Source organism: Chiloscyllium punctatum, chromosome 32 (assembly GCF_047496795.1).
Source record: "Chiloscyllium punctatum isolate Juve2018m chromosome 32, sChiPun1.3, whole genome shotgun sequence".
Classification (NCBI taxonomy): domain Eukaryota; kingdom Metazoa; phylum Chordata; class Chondrichthyes; order Orectolobiformes; family Hemiscylliidae; genus Chiloscyllium; species Chiloscyllium punctatum.
Window position 1 is genome coordinate 33,800,830 of NC_092770.1, and position 18,720 is coordinate 33,819,549.

Sequence of the window (18,720 nt, forward strand, 5' to 3'; positions counted from 1 at the left end):
CGGAGCTGAAAAGGTTACATTATGAGACATGTTTGCAGAAACTAGCCTTGTCTCCACTTGAATACAGTGCATTAACGGGCAAGCTCAATGAAATGAAAAAATTCAATAGGACAGAGAGCAAATATTTCCTCTGGTGGTGTTGGTAGGCCAGGGGATATGGGTGGGGGTAGACAGGAGTGTGGAGAGAGTCCAGAACTTTCCAAAATTCCTGGAACAATGCCAATCTCTAATCATCCTTGAAAATGTGGTGAACATGTATGACACTGTCAGGGAGAGAATTCCAGGATTTTGATCCAGCGACACTGAAGGAACAGTGATATATTCCCAAGTCAGGATGGTGAGTGGTTTGGAGGGGAACTTGCAGGGGATGGTGCTCCCATGTATCTGCTGCCCTTGTCCTTCCAAATGGAAGTGGTCATGGGTTTGGAAGGTGCTGTCTGAGGATCTTTGGTGAAATGCTGCAGTGTATCTTGTAGATTGTACACACTGCTGCTACTGAGTGTTAATGGTGAAGTAATGATCGGTGAATCCCTGCACTGTACCCATTAGTCATTTGGTAGTAGAAGGCTTGAAGATTGCTGAAGAAAGACACATTTTGACAAAGATTTCATCCTGCACTCATCAGGACATTGTGCAAGAATACCAGTTCAAGGGGAAAACCAACATTTATACTGAATAAGAGGAAAGTGCTGATTGGTTCGCAAATGCCCCCAGACAGGTAGAGGCATTGCCTTGCACCAATCAATGTTGATTGACAGTTAACAGCTGATTGTCTTTTCAATTTTAAACTAGGCAGACTGACTCCAATTGGTCAGGTCATTGCCCTGAGAAATGAATCAACGAATGGCCGTTCCCAATTTTGCTGATTTGAAACAGTTGCAGTGCATGGACATTAAAATAAAACAAAGAACTGGCAGATGCTGAAAACCTGAAGCAAAAACAGAAGGTACTGCAGAAACTCAGCAGGGTCTGGTAGCATCTGTGGAGAGAAAGCACAGTTAACATTTCGGGTCCAATGTGACACTTCATCAGAACCATTCTGAAGAAGGATCATTGGATGTGAAACATGCACGCTGTTTCTCTCTCCACAGATGTTGCCAGACGTGCTGAGTTTCTGCAGCAATTGCTGGTTTTTGATTCAGTGCATGAACATGTTCTTCTTGTCTACAACGAACAGGGCTCTGAGCATTAGTATATCGAGCTTCCAGTACACCACACTGTGAGCCTAACAGATAACGCTGAATCGGTTGTTAGTGTAAATCCTCTCAGATTCAGGATTATCCAGCAAGTGTTGTCCAATTACAGAACCCGCTCTGTTGCTGGACGCTGGTGTTGGGTAGTTGGAAAGTGTGAGCTGATGGGGATGGTCAGCACCACAGTTTCCTCTGGATTGTGCAGCTGTTCCAAGGTCCTGTGCACGTGCCCAGCACAGCAGTGACTCTCTAGTCTGGAAATCACTTCCATGCGTGTGACCTCAGAGACCCAAACGACTGAGAAGCAAATTAGAGGGAACGCTAGTTCCATCAGGCAAACGCAGCCCGGATTCAGGAAGGGAAGGGAAGCCTCAGTTGGAGCTCAAACCTTTGAGATTCCTTCCCTTTGCTGGGTAACCTGAGGTAGACTGGGCATTTTTCAGGACCTTGATTTATCTCCTTAGGCTCGTTCATGAGTTTGCTCGACATACAGGGGGGAATGTTCTGATTGGGGGTGCCATTGTCCCACACAATGGCCTTGATGCTCCTGATTTCAGCATCAAGCATTCAGTGAATAGAGGGGGACTCAGGCCATAGTTAGAAGGATCTCTAATGAGATCAATCTTATTGCGTGTGGAACAGTAGGAATTCCAAGGTTGAATGTGAGCACTGAAGGAAGGTTTGTGGGAGACAGTGGTAGAGAATCCCTGACTGATCTCCCAATGAGAACGTCAGGGAAAGCGAGATTCTTTGATTTCTTTCCATTTCAAACATGACTTTGGGGGCATGCTGGAGCCTATGAAGAGATGAGGGAATTCTAACTTGCAGGGCTACAAATTCAAGTATAGGACATGTATCATCTCGACATTAGATTAGATTACTTACAGTGTGGAAACAGGCCCTTCAGCCCAACAAGTCCACACCGACCCGCCGAAGCACAACCCACCCATACCCCTACATTTACCCCTTACCTAACACTACGGGCAATTTAGCATGGCCAATTCACCTGACCTGCACATCTTTGGACTGTGGGAGGAAACCGGAGCACCCGGAGGAAACCCACGCAGACACAGGGAGAATGTGCAAACTCCACACAGTCAGTCGCCTGAGGCGGGAATTGAACCCAGGTCTCTGGTGCTGTGAGGCAGCAGTGCTAACCACTGTGCCACCGTGCCACCCACTTGAGAATGTTCTGATTAGAAGTGATCAGGAGAAGGAGGTGAGGTATCCTTTTATCGTGACCATATTTCTTATGGAATCTAGCTGCCATTCAATGGCTCAGTTCTCAGGGCAATGCTCTGACCAATCAGGGTCAACCTGCCTGGCTGAAAATTTAAACAAAAACTAATTGTTAACAGTCATTCATCATTAACTTGTGCCTTTTCCATGAAAAGACCTCCACCAATCAGACTTCACTTAACAAACAATCAATCCTGCCCTGGCCTGCATCATAAATGCGGGATTTCCCCTTGAATTGTTATCCTTGTCAAATGTCCTGATGGGTTCAAGATGAAAAGCTTCAACATCATCACGCCGACTGGAATTACCATGAAGTGTAACACAATTGTGAGGTGCGACTAAATTACTATGCTGTTACCTCCAAATGGTTGCTGAATCAAAGTTACAGTTCAGTTTGTGGTCATGGTGATGTTGATGGAGGGGGATTCAGTCATCAATGTCAAACTGAGATGGCTAGATTCTCTCTTGCGAACAATGGTCATTGACTGACACTTGTGCAACATAAATATTTAATTACTGACGTCAGCAGGTTTTTTTACCAGATAAAGATATTAAGAATTGTGGAAGCAGGTAAATGGATTAAGATACAGATCAACATGGATCTAAACTGAGTGATGGTACAGGCGTGACTAGCCTCCTTGTTGTGTTGCCACGTTCAGAGGATTGAGAAAGCTGAATGTTTCTCTACACATGTGGGGCCTGCAGTTTTATGTACAGCTTAGTCTGTGGTTTACCAGACTTGCCCTGGGAATCATTTAATGCTGTCACTCTGTAGTGAGTTCACAAATCAGCCCCAGATTCCGGAATCACTATTTGTCACACAGTAACAACTCAGTTAAAAGGACATTAGAAAAGTCTCTAACATCAAAGCAGAAATGCAATCTCAAACAAACTTGGGAACTCAGTCTTCAAAGAGTGAGAAATAAAAATGTCCCAAATGGCTAGGGAAACCGAACAGAGAATTGGTGCCAAGGCAAGATTTCTGTCTGGATTTGACTCTTTGTGATCACATACTGAAGTGCGTGTTGTGGCCCCAGATGTTGTAATGGGTGAAGATGGTGAAGTTATCGCTGTTCGCTAAGACTGACTGCAATGTCTGGAGACTATCCATAGACAGAGCAACACAGAAACCCCTGCTATTTGTCAAGGACTGTACTTTCATCCATATCTTGCAGTTTAAGAGTTTTATCCAGACTATAGCCCAAATACAATTAAAAATGTGTAAAAAATTACCACTTCAACACTGTTGTACAATTGTTAATATAATACGAAAACACCGAGTCAATAAAGAGAAACTATCGGTTGGGGATTCTAGAGCGAGGGACAGGGTCTGAGAATGAGGGCCAGAGCGTCCAGGAGCAATGTTAGGGAGCACTTCGACACACAAAGGGTGGGAGGGATTTGAAACTCTCTCCCACAAACAGCAGTGAAAGCTGGGATCAGTTATTAATGTTAAACCTGAGACAGATAAAGTTTTTGTTCAGGACAGATGTAAAGGGATATGAACCAAAGGCAGGTGCATGGGTTTCAGCCACAGATCAGCCATGGATGGTGGAACAATACGGAGCTAAACGACCGACTCCTGTTCTAGGTTTCCCAATTCTGGACAATGTTATACATTAGTTAATAAGGTAGAACTGGCTTCAAAAGCACACTAAATTCATGACACCTTCACTGGACCCAAAAAGCCAATGGTATGTTTAAGGACAGTCATATTTCATCATCAAAAGAAAAGAAATTCCACATATTTAGTCATTTTTAAAACTTAATATTTTAGCTTCAATTATCAATTGCATTGATAATTTATTTCACTATCAGAACAATTAAATCAAGTTTGATGGAGAGTAAGACATGGGGGGGAGGCCGGATTATGAGTTTCTTGTAGATGGTACACACTGCTGCTACTGAGCGTCGGTGGAGGGACGGGATGCTTGTGGATGTGATGCTAATCAAGTTGTTGCTTTGTCCTGGATGGTGTCGAGCTTCTTGAGTGTTGTTGGGGCTGCCCCCATCCAGGGAAGTGGGGAGTATTCCATCACCCTCCTGCCTTGTGCCTTGGAGATGGTGGACAGGCTTTGGGGAGTTGGGAGGTGAGGTACTCATCCTCTTATCTGCTCTAGTGGCCGCTGTGTTTTTGTATTGCAAGTCCAGTTGAGTTTTTGGTCAATGGTAACCCCATTGATAGTGGGAGAATTCAGTGACAATAGCAGCACTGAGTGTCAAGAGGCAATAGTTAGATTGTATCTTATTGGTGATGGTCAGTGCCAGGCATTTGTCTGGTTGATGCTACTTGCTATTTGTCAGCCCAAGCCTGGATACTGTCCAGGTTGTAGACGGCTTCAGTATCTGAAGAGTTGTGAATGGTGCTGAACATTGTGCAATCATCAATGAACATCCCCACTCCTGACCTTATGATGGAGGGAAGGTCATTGATGAAGCAGCTGAAGATGGTTGGGCCTAGGACACTACCCTGAGGAATTCCTGCAGAGATGTCCTGGAGCTGAGATGTCTGACCTCAGGATTCAAATCACTTGCAGAAGACACAAAGATTAGTGGAGTTGCTGATAGTGCTGACAATTGTGAAAGGATACAACAGGATACAGATAGATTGGCGACTCAGGCACAGAAATGTCATATGGAGTTTAATCCAGACAAATGGGAGGTGATGTATTTTGGAGGATCAAATTTAGGTGTGAGCTATAATGGAAATGGCAGGACCCTTAGCAACACAAACATCCAGAGGGATCTGGGCGTGCAGGTCCACAGTTCCCTCAAAGTTGGAACACAGGTGGCCAAGGTGATTAGGAAGGAATGTGGCACACTTACCTTCATCGGCCGGGGCATGGACTACAAGAGTTGGCAAACCATGTTAGAGCGATATAAAACCCTTGTTAGGCTGCATTTGGCGTATTGTGTGCAGTTTTGATCGCCACACTATCAAAGAGTTTGGAAGGTTTGTAGAGAGTGCAGAGATGGTTCACCGGGATGTTGCCTGGTCTCGAGGGCATTGGCTATGGGGAAAGGTTAAAAAGATTAGGATGGTTTTCACTGGAAGGACAGTGGCTGAGAGGAGACCTGATAGAAGTCGACATAATTGTGAGAGGCATGGAGAGGCTGCATAGTCAGAGGCTTTAACCGAGGGTTGATGTTTCAATTACAAGGGGGGGCACAGGTTCAAGGTGGGAGGGGGAAAGTTGAAGGGAGATGTGCAAGGGAAGTTTTTCATTCAGAGAGGGGTAGGAGCCTGGAACACAATGCGAGAAGAGGTGGGGGAATCAGGCACTTTGGTGACATTTAAGAGGCATCTGGATGGTTACATGAATAGGGAGGGAACAGAGGGATATGGGTTTTTTAGTTTAGTTAGAGCATGATGATCGGCACAGGCTTGGAGGGCCGAAGGGCCTGTTCCTGTGTTGGACTTCCCTTTTGTTCTTTTGTTTCCTATGGGCCAGGTTTACCCCCTGATACCCATTGATTCCAGTTTTGCCAGGGCTCCTTGATGCCACACTCGGTTGAATACAGCCTTGATGTCAGGGACTGTCCCTCTCCCCTCCCCTCTGGAATCCAGCTCTGTTGTCCATGTTTGACCCAAGGCTGTAATGGGGTCAGGAGCTGAGTGACCCTGGGGGGATCCCAAACTGGGCGTCACTGAGCAGGTTATTGCTGAGCAGGTGCTGCTTGATCGCCCTGTTACTGACCCGGTGGCTGGGTTGGGCTTGTCCTGCTTTTTGTGAGCCAGCTGGAAGCTCCCAAAGCTGGATGTATCTCGTTTGTTTTTCCCACTGACATTTCACTGAGAGAATCTGAAAGTCTCCAGGATGAGTAAAGGAGTCTCTGCACTACCTCGCCATTCCACAGTAATGTGCTGCCACCTGCTGGATACTGAAACAATTCAGCCTGTCATTAAAGGCAGGGTCTTCCTGTAAGGAAACACAAGGGCTCTGTTTATTTCTAAAGCTGTACGATGTCATTTCATAATTTATTGTCCTCTCTCACCTGAATTTAATAGTAACATCATCTCTTTATCACACCCCTGCCCTCTATTTTTCTTCCTTTCTCTGTCCCTAGACTTCCTGTCTCTATTTAACTATCTATCCCCTCTCCCTCTCTCTTTCTGTGTGTGTATTTCTCTCTCTCTGTCACTGTTTATTTATCATTCTCTCTCTCTCTCCCCCCCCCCCCCCCTCCTCTTTGTCTCTGACTGGGAATCTAGCTCAGTCATTTCACTGTTAAACTTTCCTGTGTCTTTAACGTTACATTTTCAAATAGACAAATTAAAGCAGATTGAGGCCAATCAAAATGGAGATGGAAATCTCTGGCTTTAGGCTCAAGGATTGGCTACTCTGCTGGACAATGATTGGCTACTCTGCTGGACAATGATTGGCTATTCTGCTGGACAATGATTGGCTACTCTGCTGGACAATGATTGGCTATTCTGCTGGACAATGATTGGCTATTCTGCTGGACAATGATTGGCTACTCTGCTGGACAATGATTGGCTATTCTGCTGGACAATGATTGGCTACTCTGCTGGACAATGATTGGCTATTCTGCTGGACAATGATTGGCTACTCTGCTGGACAATGATTGGCTATTCTGCTGGACAACCGGTACATTCTTTTCCAGAGTTTACAATGAAGAACAGTTTGCTCAGTTTTCAAAAATGGTAAAACATTTGTTATTTTGTGGTCCATTGGGACCCCGGTGAACACAGGACCAAATGAAATGGGAGACAGAGGAACCATTCAGCCCATCAAGTCTGCTCCAACATTCAGGATGATCATGGCTTATCTTCCAAATCAACTACACTTTCCCACCATCTCCACATGCACTAATTCATTTAGGCTCCAAAATCAATTCATCTCAGCCTTGACTATTCACCACCAGAACATTAGCAGCTCTCCAGGCTAGAGAATTCGGAGACGGCTCTGACTGACAAGATTTCTCCAAATCACAGTCCAAAATGGCCAGCCCCTTCCTGAGAAAATATGGCCCTGGGCTCTAGGTTCCTGAGTCAGGATTAAACAGAAGAAACTGGTTTATTCCCCGTCCCTCGTTGCCCCTTGAGAAGGTGGGGGTGAGCTGCCTTCTTGAACCGCTGCAGTCCATGTGCTATAGACCCACAACGCCCTTAGGGAGGGAATTCCAGGATTCTGACCCAGCGACACTGAAGGAACGGTGATATATTTCCAAGTCAGGATGGTGAGGGGCTTGGAGGGGAACTTGCAGGGGGTGGTGTTCCCATGTATCTGCTGCCCTTGTCCTTCTAGATGGAAGTGGTTGTGGGTTTGGAAGGCGCTGTCTGAGGATCGTTGGTGAATTTCTGCAGGGCATCTTGTAGATGGTACACACTGCTGCTACTGAGTGTCGGTGGTGGAGGGAGGGGATGTTTGTGGATGTGGTGCCAATCAAGCGGCTGTTTTATCCTGGATGGTGTCAAGCTTCTTGAGTGTTGTTGGGGCTGCCCCCATCCAGGCAAGTGGGGAGTATTCCATCACCCTCCTGACTTGTGTCTTGGAGATGGTGGACAGGCTTTGGGGAGACAGGAGGTGAGTTACTGTCCCCTTATCTGTGTTTCATAGAATTCTCAAAATGCAGAGGCAGGCTATTCAGCCCATTGAGTTCACACCAACCCTCCAAAAAGCATCCCACCCAGATCCACCCCACCCCTCTAACTCTGCATTTCCCATGGCCAATCCACCTAATCTGCACATCTTTGTATTGTGTGAGGAAACCCATGCAGACACAGGGAGAATGTACAAGCTCCACACGTACAAACTCCACACAGACTATCGCCTGAGGCTGGAATCAAACCCAGGTCCCTGGTACCATGAGGCAGCCGTGCTAACCACTGAGTCACCGTGCTGCCCTTGTAGCCACTGCGTTTATGTGGTGAGTCAAGTTGAGTTTTGGGTCAATGGTAAACCCCTCCCCTACAGTGTGGGAGTCAGTGATGGTAACAACACTGAATGTTAAGAGACAGTGGTGAGATTGTTTAGTGTTGGTCATGACCATGGCCTGGCATTTGTGTGATCTGAATGTTATTTGCCACTTGTCGGCCCAAGTGTAACTTTGAAAGGAGAATGAATGCATGAACAAACAGAACAGGTGCTGCAGGATAAGGTGGAAGGAGATTTGTGACTAATTCCTCATCTCCTTCAAACAGCTAGCACAGGCCGGATGGACCGAATGGAATCTGACTGCACTGATTCCCAGAGCCATCAAACAGTGGGAGGTGAAATTTGTCAACTGGGATTTTCTTTCAAGGTCAGTCAACTCCAACCCTCAGAAAGGTTCACCCACACAAACTCTCATCTCATTCCCAGAGAGAATGGGCACCTGGGACAGAGTGTAAAGGTCAGACTTTAACCAGAGACTGGGACGGGCGAGGTTGGGGGAGGGGAGGGGAGGGGAGGTGGGGCTTACAAAGATTCGTGTAAGGACGAGGGTGGGGGTGTGAGGGTGGGGGGTGAGGGTGGGGGGTGAGAGTGGGGGGTGTGGGGGTGTGAGGGTGTGAGGGTGGGGTGTGAGGGTGGGTGTGGGGGTGTGAGGGTGTGAGGGTGGGGTGTGAGGGTGGGGGTGTGGGGGTGTGAGGGTGGGGGTGTGAGGGTGGGGGTGTGGGGGTGTGAGGGTGGGGGTGTGTGGGTGGGGGTGTGGGGGTGTGAGGGTGGGGGTGTGTGGGTGGGGGGTGAGAGTGGGGGTGTGGGGGTGTGAGGGTGGGGGTGTGAGGGTGGGTGTGGGGGTGTGAGGGTGTGAGGGTGGGGTGTGAGGGTGGGGGTGTGGGGGTGTGAGGGTGGGGGTGTGAGGGTGGGGGTGTGGGGGTGTGAGGGTGGGGGTGTGTGGGTGGGGGGTGAGAGTGGGGGTGTGGGGGTGTGAGGGTGTGAGGATGGGGGTGTGGGGGTGTGGGGGTGTGAGAGTGGGGGAGTGGGGGTGTGAGGGTGGGGGTGGGGGTGTGAGGGTGTGAGGGTGGGGTGTGAGGGTGGGGGTGTGAGGGTGGGTGTGGGGGTGTGAGGGTGTGAGGGTGGGGGTGTGAGGGTGGGTGTGGGGGTGTGAGGGTGTGAGGGTGGGGGTGTGGGGGTGTGAGAGTGGGGGAGTGGGGGTGTGAGGGTGGGGGTGGGGGTGTGAGGGTGTGAGGGTGGGGTGTGAGGGTGGGGGTGTGAGGGTGGGGGTGTGAGGGTGGGTGTGGGGGTGTGAGGGTGTGAGGGTGGGGGTGTGGGGGTGTGAGGGTGGGGGTGTGAGGGTGGGGTGTGAGGGTGGGTGTGGGGGTGTGAGGGTGTGAGAGTGGGGTGTGAGGGTGGGGGTGTGAGGGTGGGTGTGGGGGTGTGAGGGTGTGAGGGTGGGGGTGTGGGGGTGTGAGAGTGGGGGAGTGGGGGTGTGAGGGTGGGGGTGGGGGTGTGAGGGTGTGAGGGTGGGGTGTGAGGGTGGGGGTGTGAGGGTGGGTGTGGGGGTGTGAGGGTGTGAGGGTGGGGGTGTGGGGGTGTGAGAGTGGGGGAGTGGGGGTGTGAGGGTGGGGGTGGGGGTGTGAGGGTGTGAGGGTGGGGTGTGAGGGTGGGGGTGTGAGGGTGGGTGTGGGGGTGTGAGGGTGTGAGGATGGGGGTGTGGGGGTGTGAGAGTGGGGGAGTGGGGGTGTGAGGGTGGGGGTGGGGGTGTGAGGGTGTGAGGGTGGGGTGTGAGGGTGGGGGTGTGAGGGTGGGTGTGGGGGTGTGAGGGTGTGAGGGTGGGGGTGTGGGGGTGTGAGGGTGGGGGTGTGAGGGTGGGGTGTGAGGGTGGGTGTGGGGGTGTGAGGGTGTGAGAGTGGGGTGTGAGGGTGGGGGTGTGAGGGTGGGTGTGGGGGTGTGAGGGTGTGAGGGTGTGAGGGTGGGGGTGTGAGGGTGGGGTGTGAGGGTGGGAGGGTGAGGGTGTGAGAGTGGGGGAGTGGGGGTGTGAGGGTGGGGTGTGAGGGTGGAGGTGTGTGGGTGGAGGTGTGAGGGTAGAGAAGTGAGGAAGGGTGTGAGAGTGAGGGTGTGAGGGTGAGGGTGTGAGAGTGGGGGAGTGGGGGTGTGAGGGTGGGTGTGTGAGGGTGTGAGGGTGGGGGTGTGAGGATGGAGGTGTGTGGGTGGAGGTGTGAGGGTGGGTCCGAGGGTGAGGGTGTGAGGGTGTGAGAGTGGGGGTGTGAGAGTGTGAGGGTGGGGGTGAAGGTGGGGTGTGAGGGTGGGAGTGTGAGGGTGGGGGTGTGTGGGTGGGGCTGTGAGGGTGGGGGTGTGAGGGTGGGGTGTGAGAGTGGGGGTGTGTGGGTGGGGGTGTGAGGGTGGGGGTGTGAGGGTGGGGGTGTGTGGGTGGGGTGTGAGGGTGGGGGTGTGAGGGTGGGTGTGAGGGTGGGGGTGTGAGGGTGGAGGTGTGAGGGTGGAGGTGTGAGAGTGGGGGTGTGTGGGTGGGGGTGTGAGGGTGGGGGTGTGAGGGTGGGGGTGTGAGGGTGGGGGTGTGAGGGTGGGGTGTGAGGGTGGGGGTGTGTTGGTGGGGGTGTGTTGGTGGGGGTGTGAGGGTGGGGTGTGAGGGTGGGGTGTGAGGGTGGGTGTGAGGGTGAAGGTGTGAGGGTGGGGGTGTGAGGGTGTGAGGGTGGGTGTGAGGGTGAAGGTGTGAGAGTGGGGGTGTGAGGGTGGGGGTGTGAGGGTGGGGGTGTGAGGGTTGGGGTGTGAGGGTGGGGGTGTGAGGGTGGGGGTGTGAGGGTGGGGGTGTGTTGGTGGGGGTGTGAGGGTGGGGTGTGAGGGTGGGTGTGAGGGTGAAGGTGTGAGGGTGGGGGTGTGAGGGTGGGTGTGAGGGTGGGGGTGTGAGGGTGGAGGTGTGAGGGTGGGGGTGTGTGGGTGGGGGTGTGAGGGTGGGGGTGTGAGGGTGGGGTGTGAGGGTGGGGTGTGAGGGTGGGGTGTGAGGGTGGGGGTGTGTTGGTGGGGGTGTGTTGGTGGGGGTGTGAGGGTGGGGTGTGAGGGTGGGTGTGAGGGTGAAGGTGTGAGGGTGGGGGGTGTGAGGGTGTGAGGGTGAAGGTGTGAGAGTGGGGGTGTGTGGGTGGGGGTGTGAGGGTGGGGGTGTGAGGGTGGGTGTGAGGGTGGAGGTGTGAGAGTGGGGGTGTGAGGGTGTGAAGGTGGGGTGTGAGGGTGGAGGTATGAGGGTGGAGGTGTGTGGGTGGGGGTGTGTGGGTGGGGGTGTGAGGGTGGGGGTGTGAGGTACAAGGTTGTGGATGGGGATAAAGTTTGGGGCTATTTTAGCCAGTTTCAAGCAGATGGCATTCTGAGACATTTAAGGAATGATTTCTGAGCACCTTCCCGTGATACACTAGCCCCTCTGGTTACCTCTAAATTTGCCCAGGTTCAGACTTGACATTTATCGCTTGTGACTGATGAACTCAGTAAAGTCATCAAAAATCTGAGCAAATTCCAGATTTCAGAATAATGTAATCCTCTCAGGATGTGTGCGTGTGATGTGAGAGAGAGAGGGTGTGTGTGAGGGTCTAGGTGAGAGGGAGGGTGTGTGTATATGAGAATGAGCATATGTGTGTCTGAGTGAGCGAGAGAGAGGGTGTATGTGTGATTGATAGAGAGAGGGTGTGTGTGTGATTGAGAGAGAGAGGGTGTGTGGGTGAGTGTATGTGTATGTGTATGTGTGTGTGTATGTGTGTGAGTGTGTGTGGGTGTGTGTGTGTGTGTGAGTGTGTGTGTATATGTGTGTGTATATGTGTGTGTGTGAGTGTGTGTGTATATGTGTGTGTGTGAGGGTGTGTATATATGTGTGTGTGAGTATATTTGTGTGGCTGTGTGTGAGTGTATGTGTGTGAGTGTGTGTATAAGTGTGTGAGTGTGTATGTGTGTGAGTGTGTGTGTATATGTGTGTGTGAGTGAGTGTGCGTGTGCATGTATATGAGAATGTGTGTATGAGTGTGAGAGTTTGTTGTATGTGAGTGTGAGTGTGTCTATATGTGTGTGTATGTGTGTGGGTGTGTGTATGAGTGTGAGTGTGTGTGTATGTGTGTAAGTGTGAGTGTATTTGTGTGTGTGAGTGTGTATGTATGTGTCTGAGTGTATGTGTGAGTGTGTGTGTGTGTGTGAGTGTGTGTGTATGTGTGTGATTGTGAGTGTATGTGTCTGTGTGTGTGTGAGTGTATGTGTGTGTGTATGTGTGAGTGTGTGAGTGAGCGTGTGTGCGTATGTGAGTGTGAGTGTGTGAGTATGAGTGTGTGTGTGAGTGTGAGTGTGTGGGTGTGTGTGTGTGAGTTTGTGTATGTGTCAGTGTGAGTGTATGTGTGTGTGAGTGTGTGTGTATTTGTGTGTGTATATGTGTGAGTGTGTGTGTATGTTTATGTGTATGTGTGTATGTGTGTGTGTGAGTGTGAGTGTGTGTGTGTGTGTGTATGTGTGTGTGTATGTGTGTGTGTGTGAGTGTGAGTGTGTGTGTGTGTATGAACTGTACTGATTCAACAGGATGTGATTAAGCAGAGTTTGAAAATGGTAGGAGACAGGCATGTTGACTCAGTGAGATCGCACTCTGATGATGAAGCAGCTCTGAGTTTCCCGTAATCCTTTTCCCCTTTCACCACACTCTCTGTTTTAACCCTTTCTCATCATTTCAATCTCATGCCAAATCTCCCTTGAATGCGAATTGTGAGCCTCAGTCATTCTCAGAATGTGTTCCACAGTTTGCACTGAATCACAATTTCACTTGATGAGGTATTCGTTACTTTGCTCCAGGATTGTCCCTGGGAATGAAAGTCCGATCCCAGGAGAAAGTTCCAGGACATTCAAGAAAAGGTCAGGAGAAAACTGGTGACTAACAAGCAATGACCATTCGGTTTATAATGGGAGGCTGTGGGTGGGGGGAGGGGGAGGGGGGAGGGATAGGGGGATGTGAGGGTGTGGGTGGGGGTTGGGGGAGGGGGATGAGTGGGTGGGGGTGGGGCGAGGGGGGTTGTGATTTCACTACCCCCCCCACATCCACCCAGAGTCAACAACGATACACATGTACCCTTTAATGCCAATGGTAATCTTTCGGTGTGGTAAGACCTTGGTCAGTTGGTCTGAAAGTTTCCCAAATGGTGATGCAGGAGCTAGTTTATTCCCAAAATAATTGTAATTTCACTCCTAAAGTTCCCAGCCTCTAAACAATGTGGATTATGTGAAAGCTCCAGTCATTCACCATAAACGATGAGAAACCTATACTCGACTTGGGTGGTACAGTAGCTCAGTGGTTAGCACTGCTGCCCCACAGCACCAGGGACCCAGGTTCAATTCCCACCTCAGGCAACTGTCTGTGTGGGTTTTGCACATTCTCCCCGTGTCTGTGTGGGTGTGCTCCGGTTTCCTCCAACAGCCAAAAGATGTACAGCTTAGGTGGACTGGCCATGGGAAATGTATGGGTGGATCTGGGTGGGATGGTCTTCAGAGGGTCAGAATAAACTTGATGGGCTCAATGGCCTGCTTCCACACTATAGGGATTCTATGATAATTCTTCTCCTCAGTTTGACATCAGACACAAGGCCCTTATAGTGAGTATAAACAGGTCATCTATACAAACTGAGCAGGTATTGGATAAGAATTACCAGCTGACCTGGTAGACTTTTTCTGATTGGCTGCACTTCCAGCATGTTTGGCTGCCAGACTGTATAACGAGAGAGAAGAGACAGGAAACAGTAAAGATCACATACAAAAATGTATTTTATCAACATGACCAGTTACATCAAACTAGTCTTGAAAGAATTAAAAGAACAGCAATGCACAAATAATTAACTTAGAGTGACAGGACATTGAACAAAAGTAGACAATGAGTGATCTGGCCAGACTGATGGTGAATGTGAATGATCTGATGCTCAAAAATATAAGGCCATACTGTGCAACTCAATCGATAATTAATTCATTTGCTCTTAACACTCAATTCCTGTCCCCTTTATTGCTGTCAATTTAAGGTGTTGGCTACTTGACTGAGTCAGGGTTAAGGTGTTGAGTTGTGGAATTGTTCTGCTCAAGAACTAAGTCTTGTGGCATGATCGGTTCCTAACAGGGAACAGATTGGCATCTCCAACACCACCAGAGTTACGGAGAGATGGTTTGACCTGGGAACATTAGACCTTCCCCACCAGAGGCAGTGAGTAAGATTCCTAGAGGGTCATTTACTGATACCACATTGTCAGGAGCTGTCTGAAGCAGCTCCACAATATGAAGCATCAGCGAAGGGTACAGTCCACCACAAATCCTCAGCTCAGTAACATTACTCTGCCCTCTTTAACGTTAATGAGAAATTGGAATTATAATTGAAGTCAGCTTATAGTCTTTCCAAACTTTAAGTAACCTTAACTAGTCTTTGGAAGGTTGTACATATGCTTTTCCTTAAAATAACTCCCACACAACACAAGTGTCATGGTAAGCCCTGACCCATTGACAGAACTCTCAACATTTGCCAAGGCACCTCAGAATCACCACAGTTTTAACTCCTGTCAAGTCTAATTCACCTTATGACATGCGTGTCGTGCTTGTGGAAGGGTCAGTGTGACAGTGAAAGTACTTGAGGGATTCTTTCCAATATCAGAAAAAATATAATTCAAATCCCACTAAGGGTGGATGTTTGTGCTGCAATGATCACTTATATTTCATTAACCAAATAAGTTAAACAAACTTATAAAAATACCCAACTATCAACCTTAAAAAGAAACATATGTGGGTAAAAGCAGAGCAGAATACAAAAAACAGTTATATTTCAGCTGCCTCACATAAGGATTCAAACATTAAAGGTTTCAGCAGACATACAGTCAGCCAAATTCTCACATAATCAGTTCCAAATAAGCCAAATGTCATTTAGAAAACAGATGGCAACCCAGCAAAGCTCTAGCTGTTAATACTCAGTGTTCACAGCAACATCACGGTTATCAATTTGCTCGGCCCTCAGCTGGAGAATGTTAGAGCTATGCCAAAAGCTGGTGTTAGCTAACCCTTTCCTCGGTTCACCACCTTCCATTCCCCAACCTCAATGGGCACAGCAGCCACTTCCTGTTGACTTTGTGGTCCTTTTGATGGAGAGATCAATGAGTCAAAATGCTACTGAGGTGTTGCAGTGACTTTGATGGGCTGACTGGCCTAATCCTGTTCCAATATACCTAATGGACAAACTTGAGACTAGAACATGGTGTCACAACATAGAATATCAAAGTTAAAAGTCACACAACACCAGGTTATAGTCCAACAGGTTTATTTGGAAGCACTAGCTTTCAGAACTATCTCATGAATGAACAGCACTCTGAAAGCTAGTGTTCCCAAATAAACCTGTTGGACTATAATCTAGTGTTGTGTGATTTTTAATTTTGTACCCCAGTCCAACACCAGCTCCTCCACGTCATGGAATATCAAGGCCTTTATACTGAACATTTGACCAAACGTGTTTGCTCATTTCCATCCTGTGGGTTTAGTTGTGTTTAGTACAATTGAAAAAGTGTCATAGTGTCATAGTAAGCCCTGATCCATTAACAGAATTCTCAATGTCCAGAAATTGGATTAGCTGGGGTGGTCTAACCTGGAGCCAAAGAGGCTGAGGATAGTTTCATTGCTCTAATAAACATTGAGGAAATACTCATTACCCAGAGGGTCATGGGGACCTGGAACTCTCGATCTGAAAGCAGGGTCAAGGCTGGAACTGCCAGCACATTGGAAACCTGCTCACATGTTCACTGAAGGACTTGGGAACAAGTTTGCAGACCTAATGCAGGAAGATGGGATTTAGGGTGGCTGAGCTTTCTTTAACTGACCCAGACATGATGGGTTGAAGGGTCTCCTGCTGTTATTTCTATATAACCAGAATAAATTCTTGCAGGAGATGTTGGTACTGTTGTGTGAACAAACATTACTGTGACATTGCACTGTGTGAGGAGTCTAACACTGGGTTTAGTTGTACCTTATACCAATCAGTCATCTTTCCTTGACTCCTATCTGCTTTAGCAGAAACCCCATGATAAATGCTTAAGGGATTGCAGCTCACCTCATCCACACCTCATGGATCATATGGTGTCTGAGCATAAAGTCAGAGATTCTGAGAGACGTACAGCATGGAAACAGACCCTTCGGTCCAACCCGTCCATGCCGACCAGATATCCCAACCCAATCTAGTCCCACCAGCCAGCACACGGCCCATATCCCTCCAAACCCTTCCTATTCATATACCCATCCAAATGCCTCTTAAATGTTGCAATTGTACCAGCCTCCACCACTTCCTCTGGCAGCTCATTCCATACACGTACCACCCTCTGTGTGAAAAGGTTGCCCTTAGGTCTCTTTTATATCTTTCCCCTCTCACCCTAAACCTATGCCCTCTAGTTCTGGACTCCCCGACCCCAGGAAAAAGACTTTGCCTATTTACCCTATCCATGCCCCTCATAATTTTGTAAATCTCTATAAGGTAACCCCTCAGCCTCCGACGCTCCAGGGAAAACAGCCCCAGCCTCTCCCTATAGCTCAAATCCTCCAACCCTGGCAACATCCTTGTAAATCTTTTCTGAACCCTTTCAAGTTTCACAACATCTTTCCGATAGGAAGGACACCAGAATTGCACGCAATATTCCAACAGTGGCCTAACCAATGTCCTGTACAGCTGCAGCATGACCTCCCAACTCCTGTACTCAATACTCTGACCAATAAAGGAAAGCATACCAAACGCCTTCTTCACTATCCTATCTACCTGCAACTCCACTTTCAAGGAGCTATGAACCTGCACTCCAAGGTCTCTTTGTTCAGCAACACTCCCTAAGACCTTACCATTAAGTGTATAAGTCCTGTTAAAATTTGCTTTCCCAAAATGCAGCACCTCGCATTTATCTTAATTAAACTCCATCTGCCACTTCTCAGCCCATTGGCCCATCTGGTCCAGATCCTGGTGTAATCTGAGGTAACCCTCTTCGCTGTCCACTACACCTCCAATTTTGGTGTCATCTGTAAACTTACTAACTATACCTCTTATGCTCGTATCCAAATCATGTATATAAATGACAAAAAATAATGGACCCAGCACCGATCCTTGTGGCACTCCACTGGTCACAGGCCTCTTGTCTGAAAAACAACCCTCCACCACCACCCTCTGTCTTCTACCTTTGAGCCAGTTCTGTATCCAAATGGCTAGTTCTCCCTGTATTCCATGAGATCTAACCTTGCTAATCAGTCTCCCATGGGGAACCTTGTCAAACGCCTTACTGAAGTCCATATAGATCACATTTATCGCTCTGCCCTCATCAATCCTCTTTGTTACTTCCTCAAAAAACTCCATCAAGTTTGTGAGACATGATTTCCCATGCACAAAGCCATGTTGACTATCCCTAATTAGTCCTTGCCCTGTACATCCTGTCCCTCAGGATTCTCTCCAACAAGTTGCCCACCACTGACATCAGTCTCACTGGTCTATAGTTCCTTGGTTTGTCCTTACCACCATTCTTAAACAGTGGCACCACGTTAACCAACCTCCAGTCTTCCTGCACCTCACCTGTGACTATCGATGATACAAATATCTCAGTAAGAGGCCCTGCAATCACTTCTCTGGCTTCCCACAGAGTTCTCGGGTACACCTGATCAGGTCCTGGGGAGTTATCCACCTTTACCCATTTCAAGACATCCAGCACTTCCTCCTCTGTAATCTGGACATTTTGCAAGATGTCACCATCTATTTCCCTACAGTCTATATCTTCCATATCCTTTTCCACAGTAAATACTGATGCAAAATACTCATTTAGTATCTCACCCATTTTCTGCGGTTCCACACAAAGGCTGCCTTGCTGATCTTTGAGGGGCCCTATTCTCTCCCTAGTTACCCTTTTGTCCTTAATGTATTTGTAAAAACCCTTTGGATTCTCCTTAACTCTATTTGCCAAAGCTATCTCATGTCCCCTTTTTGCCCTCCTGATTTCCCTCTTAAGTATACTCCTACTTCCTTTATACTCTTCTAAGGATTCACTCGATCTATCCTGTCTATACCTGACATATGCTTCCTTCTTTTTCTTAACCAAACCCTCAATTTCTTTAGTCATCCAGCATTCCCTATACCTACCAGCCTTCCCTTTCACCCAGACAGGAATACACTTTCTCTGGATTCTCATTATCTCATTTCTGAAGGCTCCCCATTTTCCAGCCGTCCCTTTACCTGTGAACATCTGCCTCCAATCAGCTTTCGAAAGTTCTTGCCTAATACCGTCAAAATTGGCCTTTCTCCAATTTAGAACTTCAACTTTTAGATCTGGTCTATCCTTTTCCATCACTATTTTAAGTCTAATAGAATTATGGTCGCTGGCCCCAAAGTG

The 18,720-nt window shown here is 48.6% G+C and overlaps 1 protein-coding gene across 11 annotated transcripts in view; it reads right to left on the reverse strand.

Annotated features, from left to right (window-relative positions):
• Positions 1-18,720, reverse strand: part of nav3 (neuron navigator 3) — a 927,909-nt gene that overhangs the window by 302,117 nt on the left and 607,072 nt on the right. For all 11 annotated transcript variants that reach the window (XM_072552054.1, XM_072552051.1, XM_072552053.1 and 8 more), the window contains one exon: positions 14,004-14,054. In XM_072552054.1, coding sequence (XP_072408155.1) covers positions 14,004-14,054 — 51 coding nt within the window. The remainder of the gene's footprint in view (positions 1-14,003; positions 14,055-18,720) is intronic.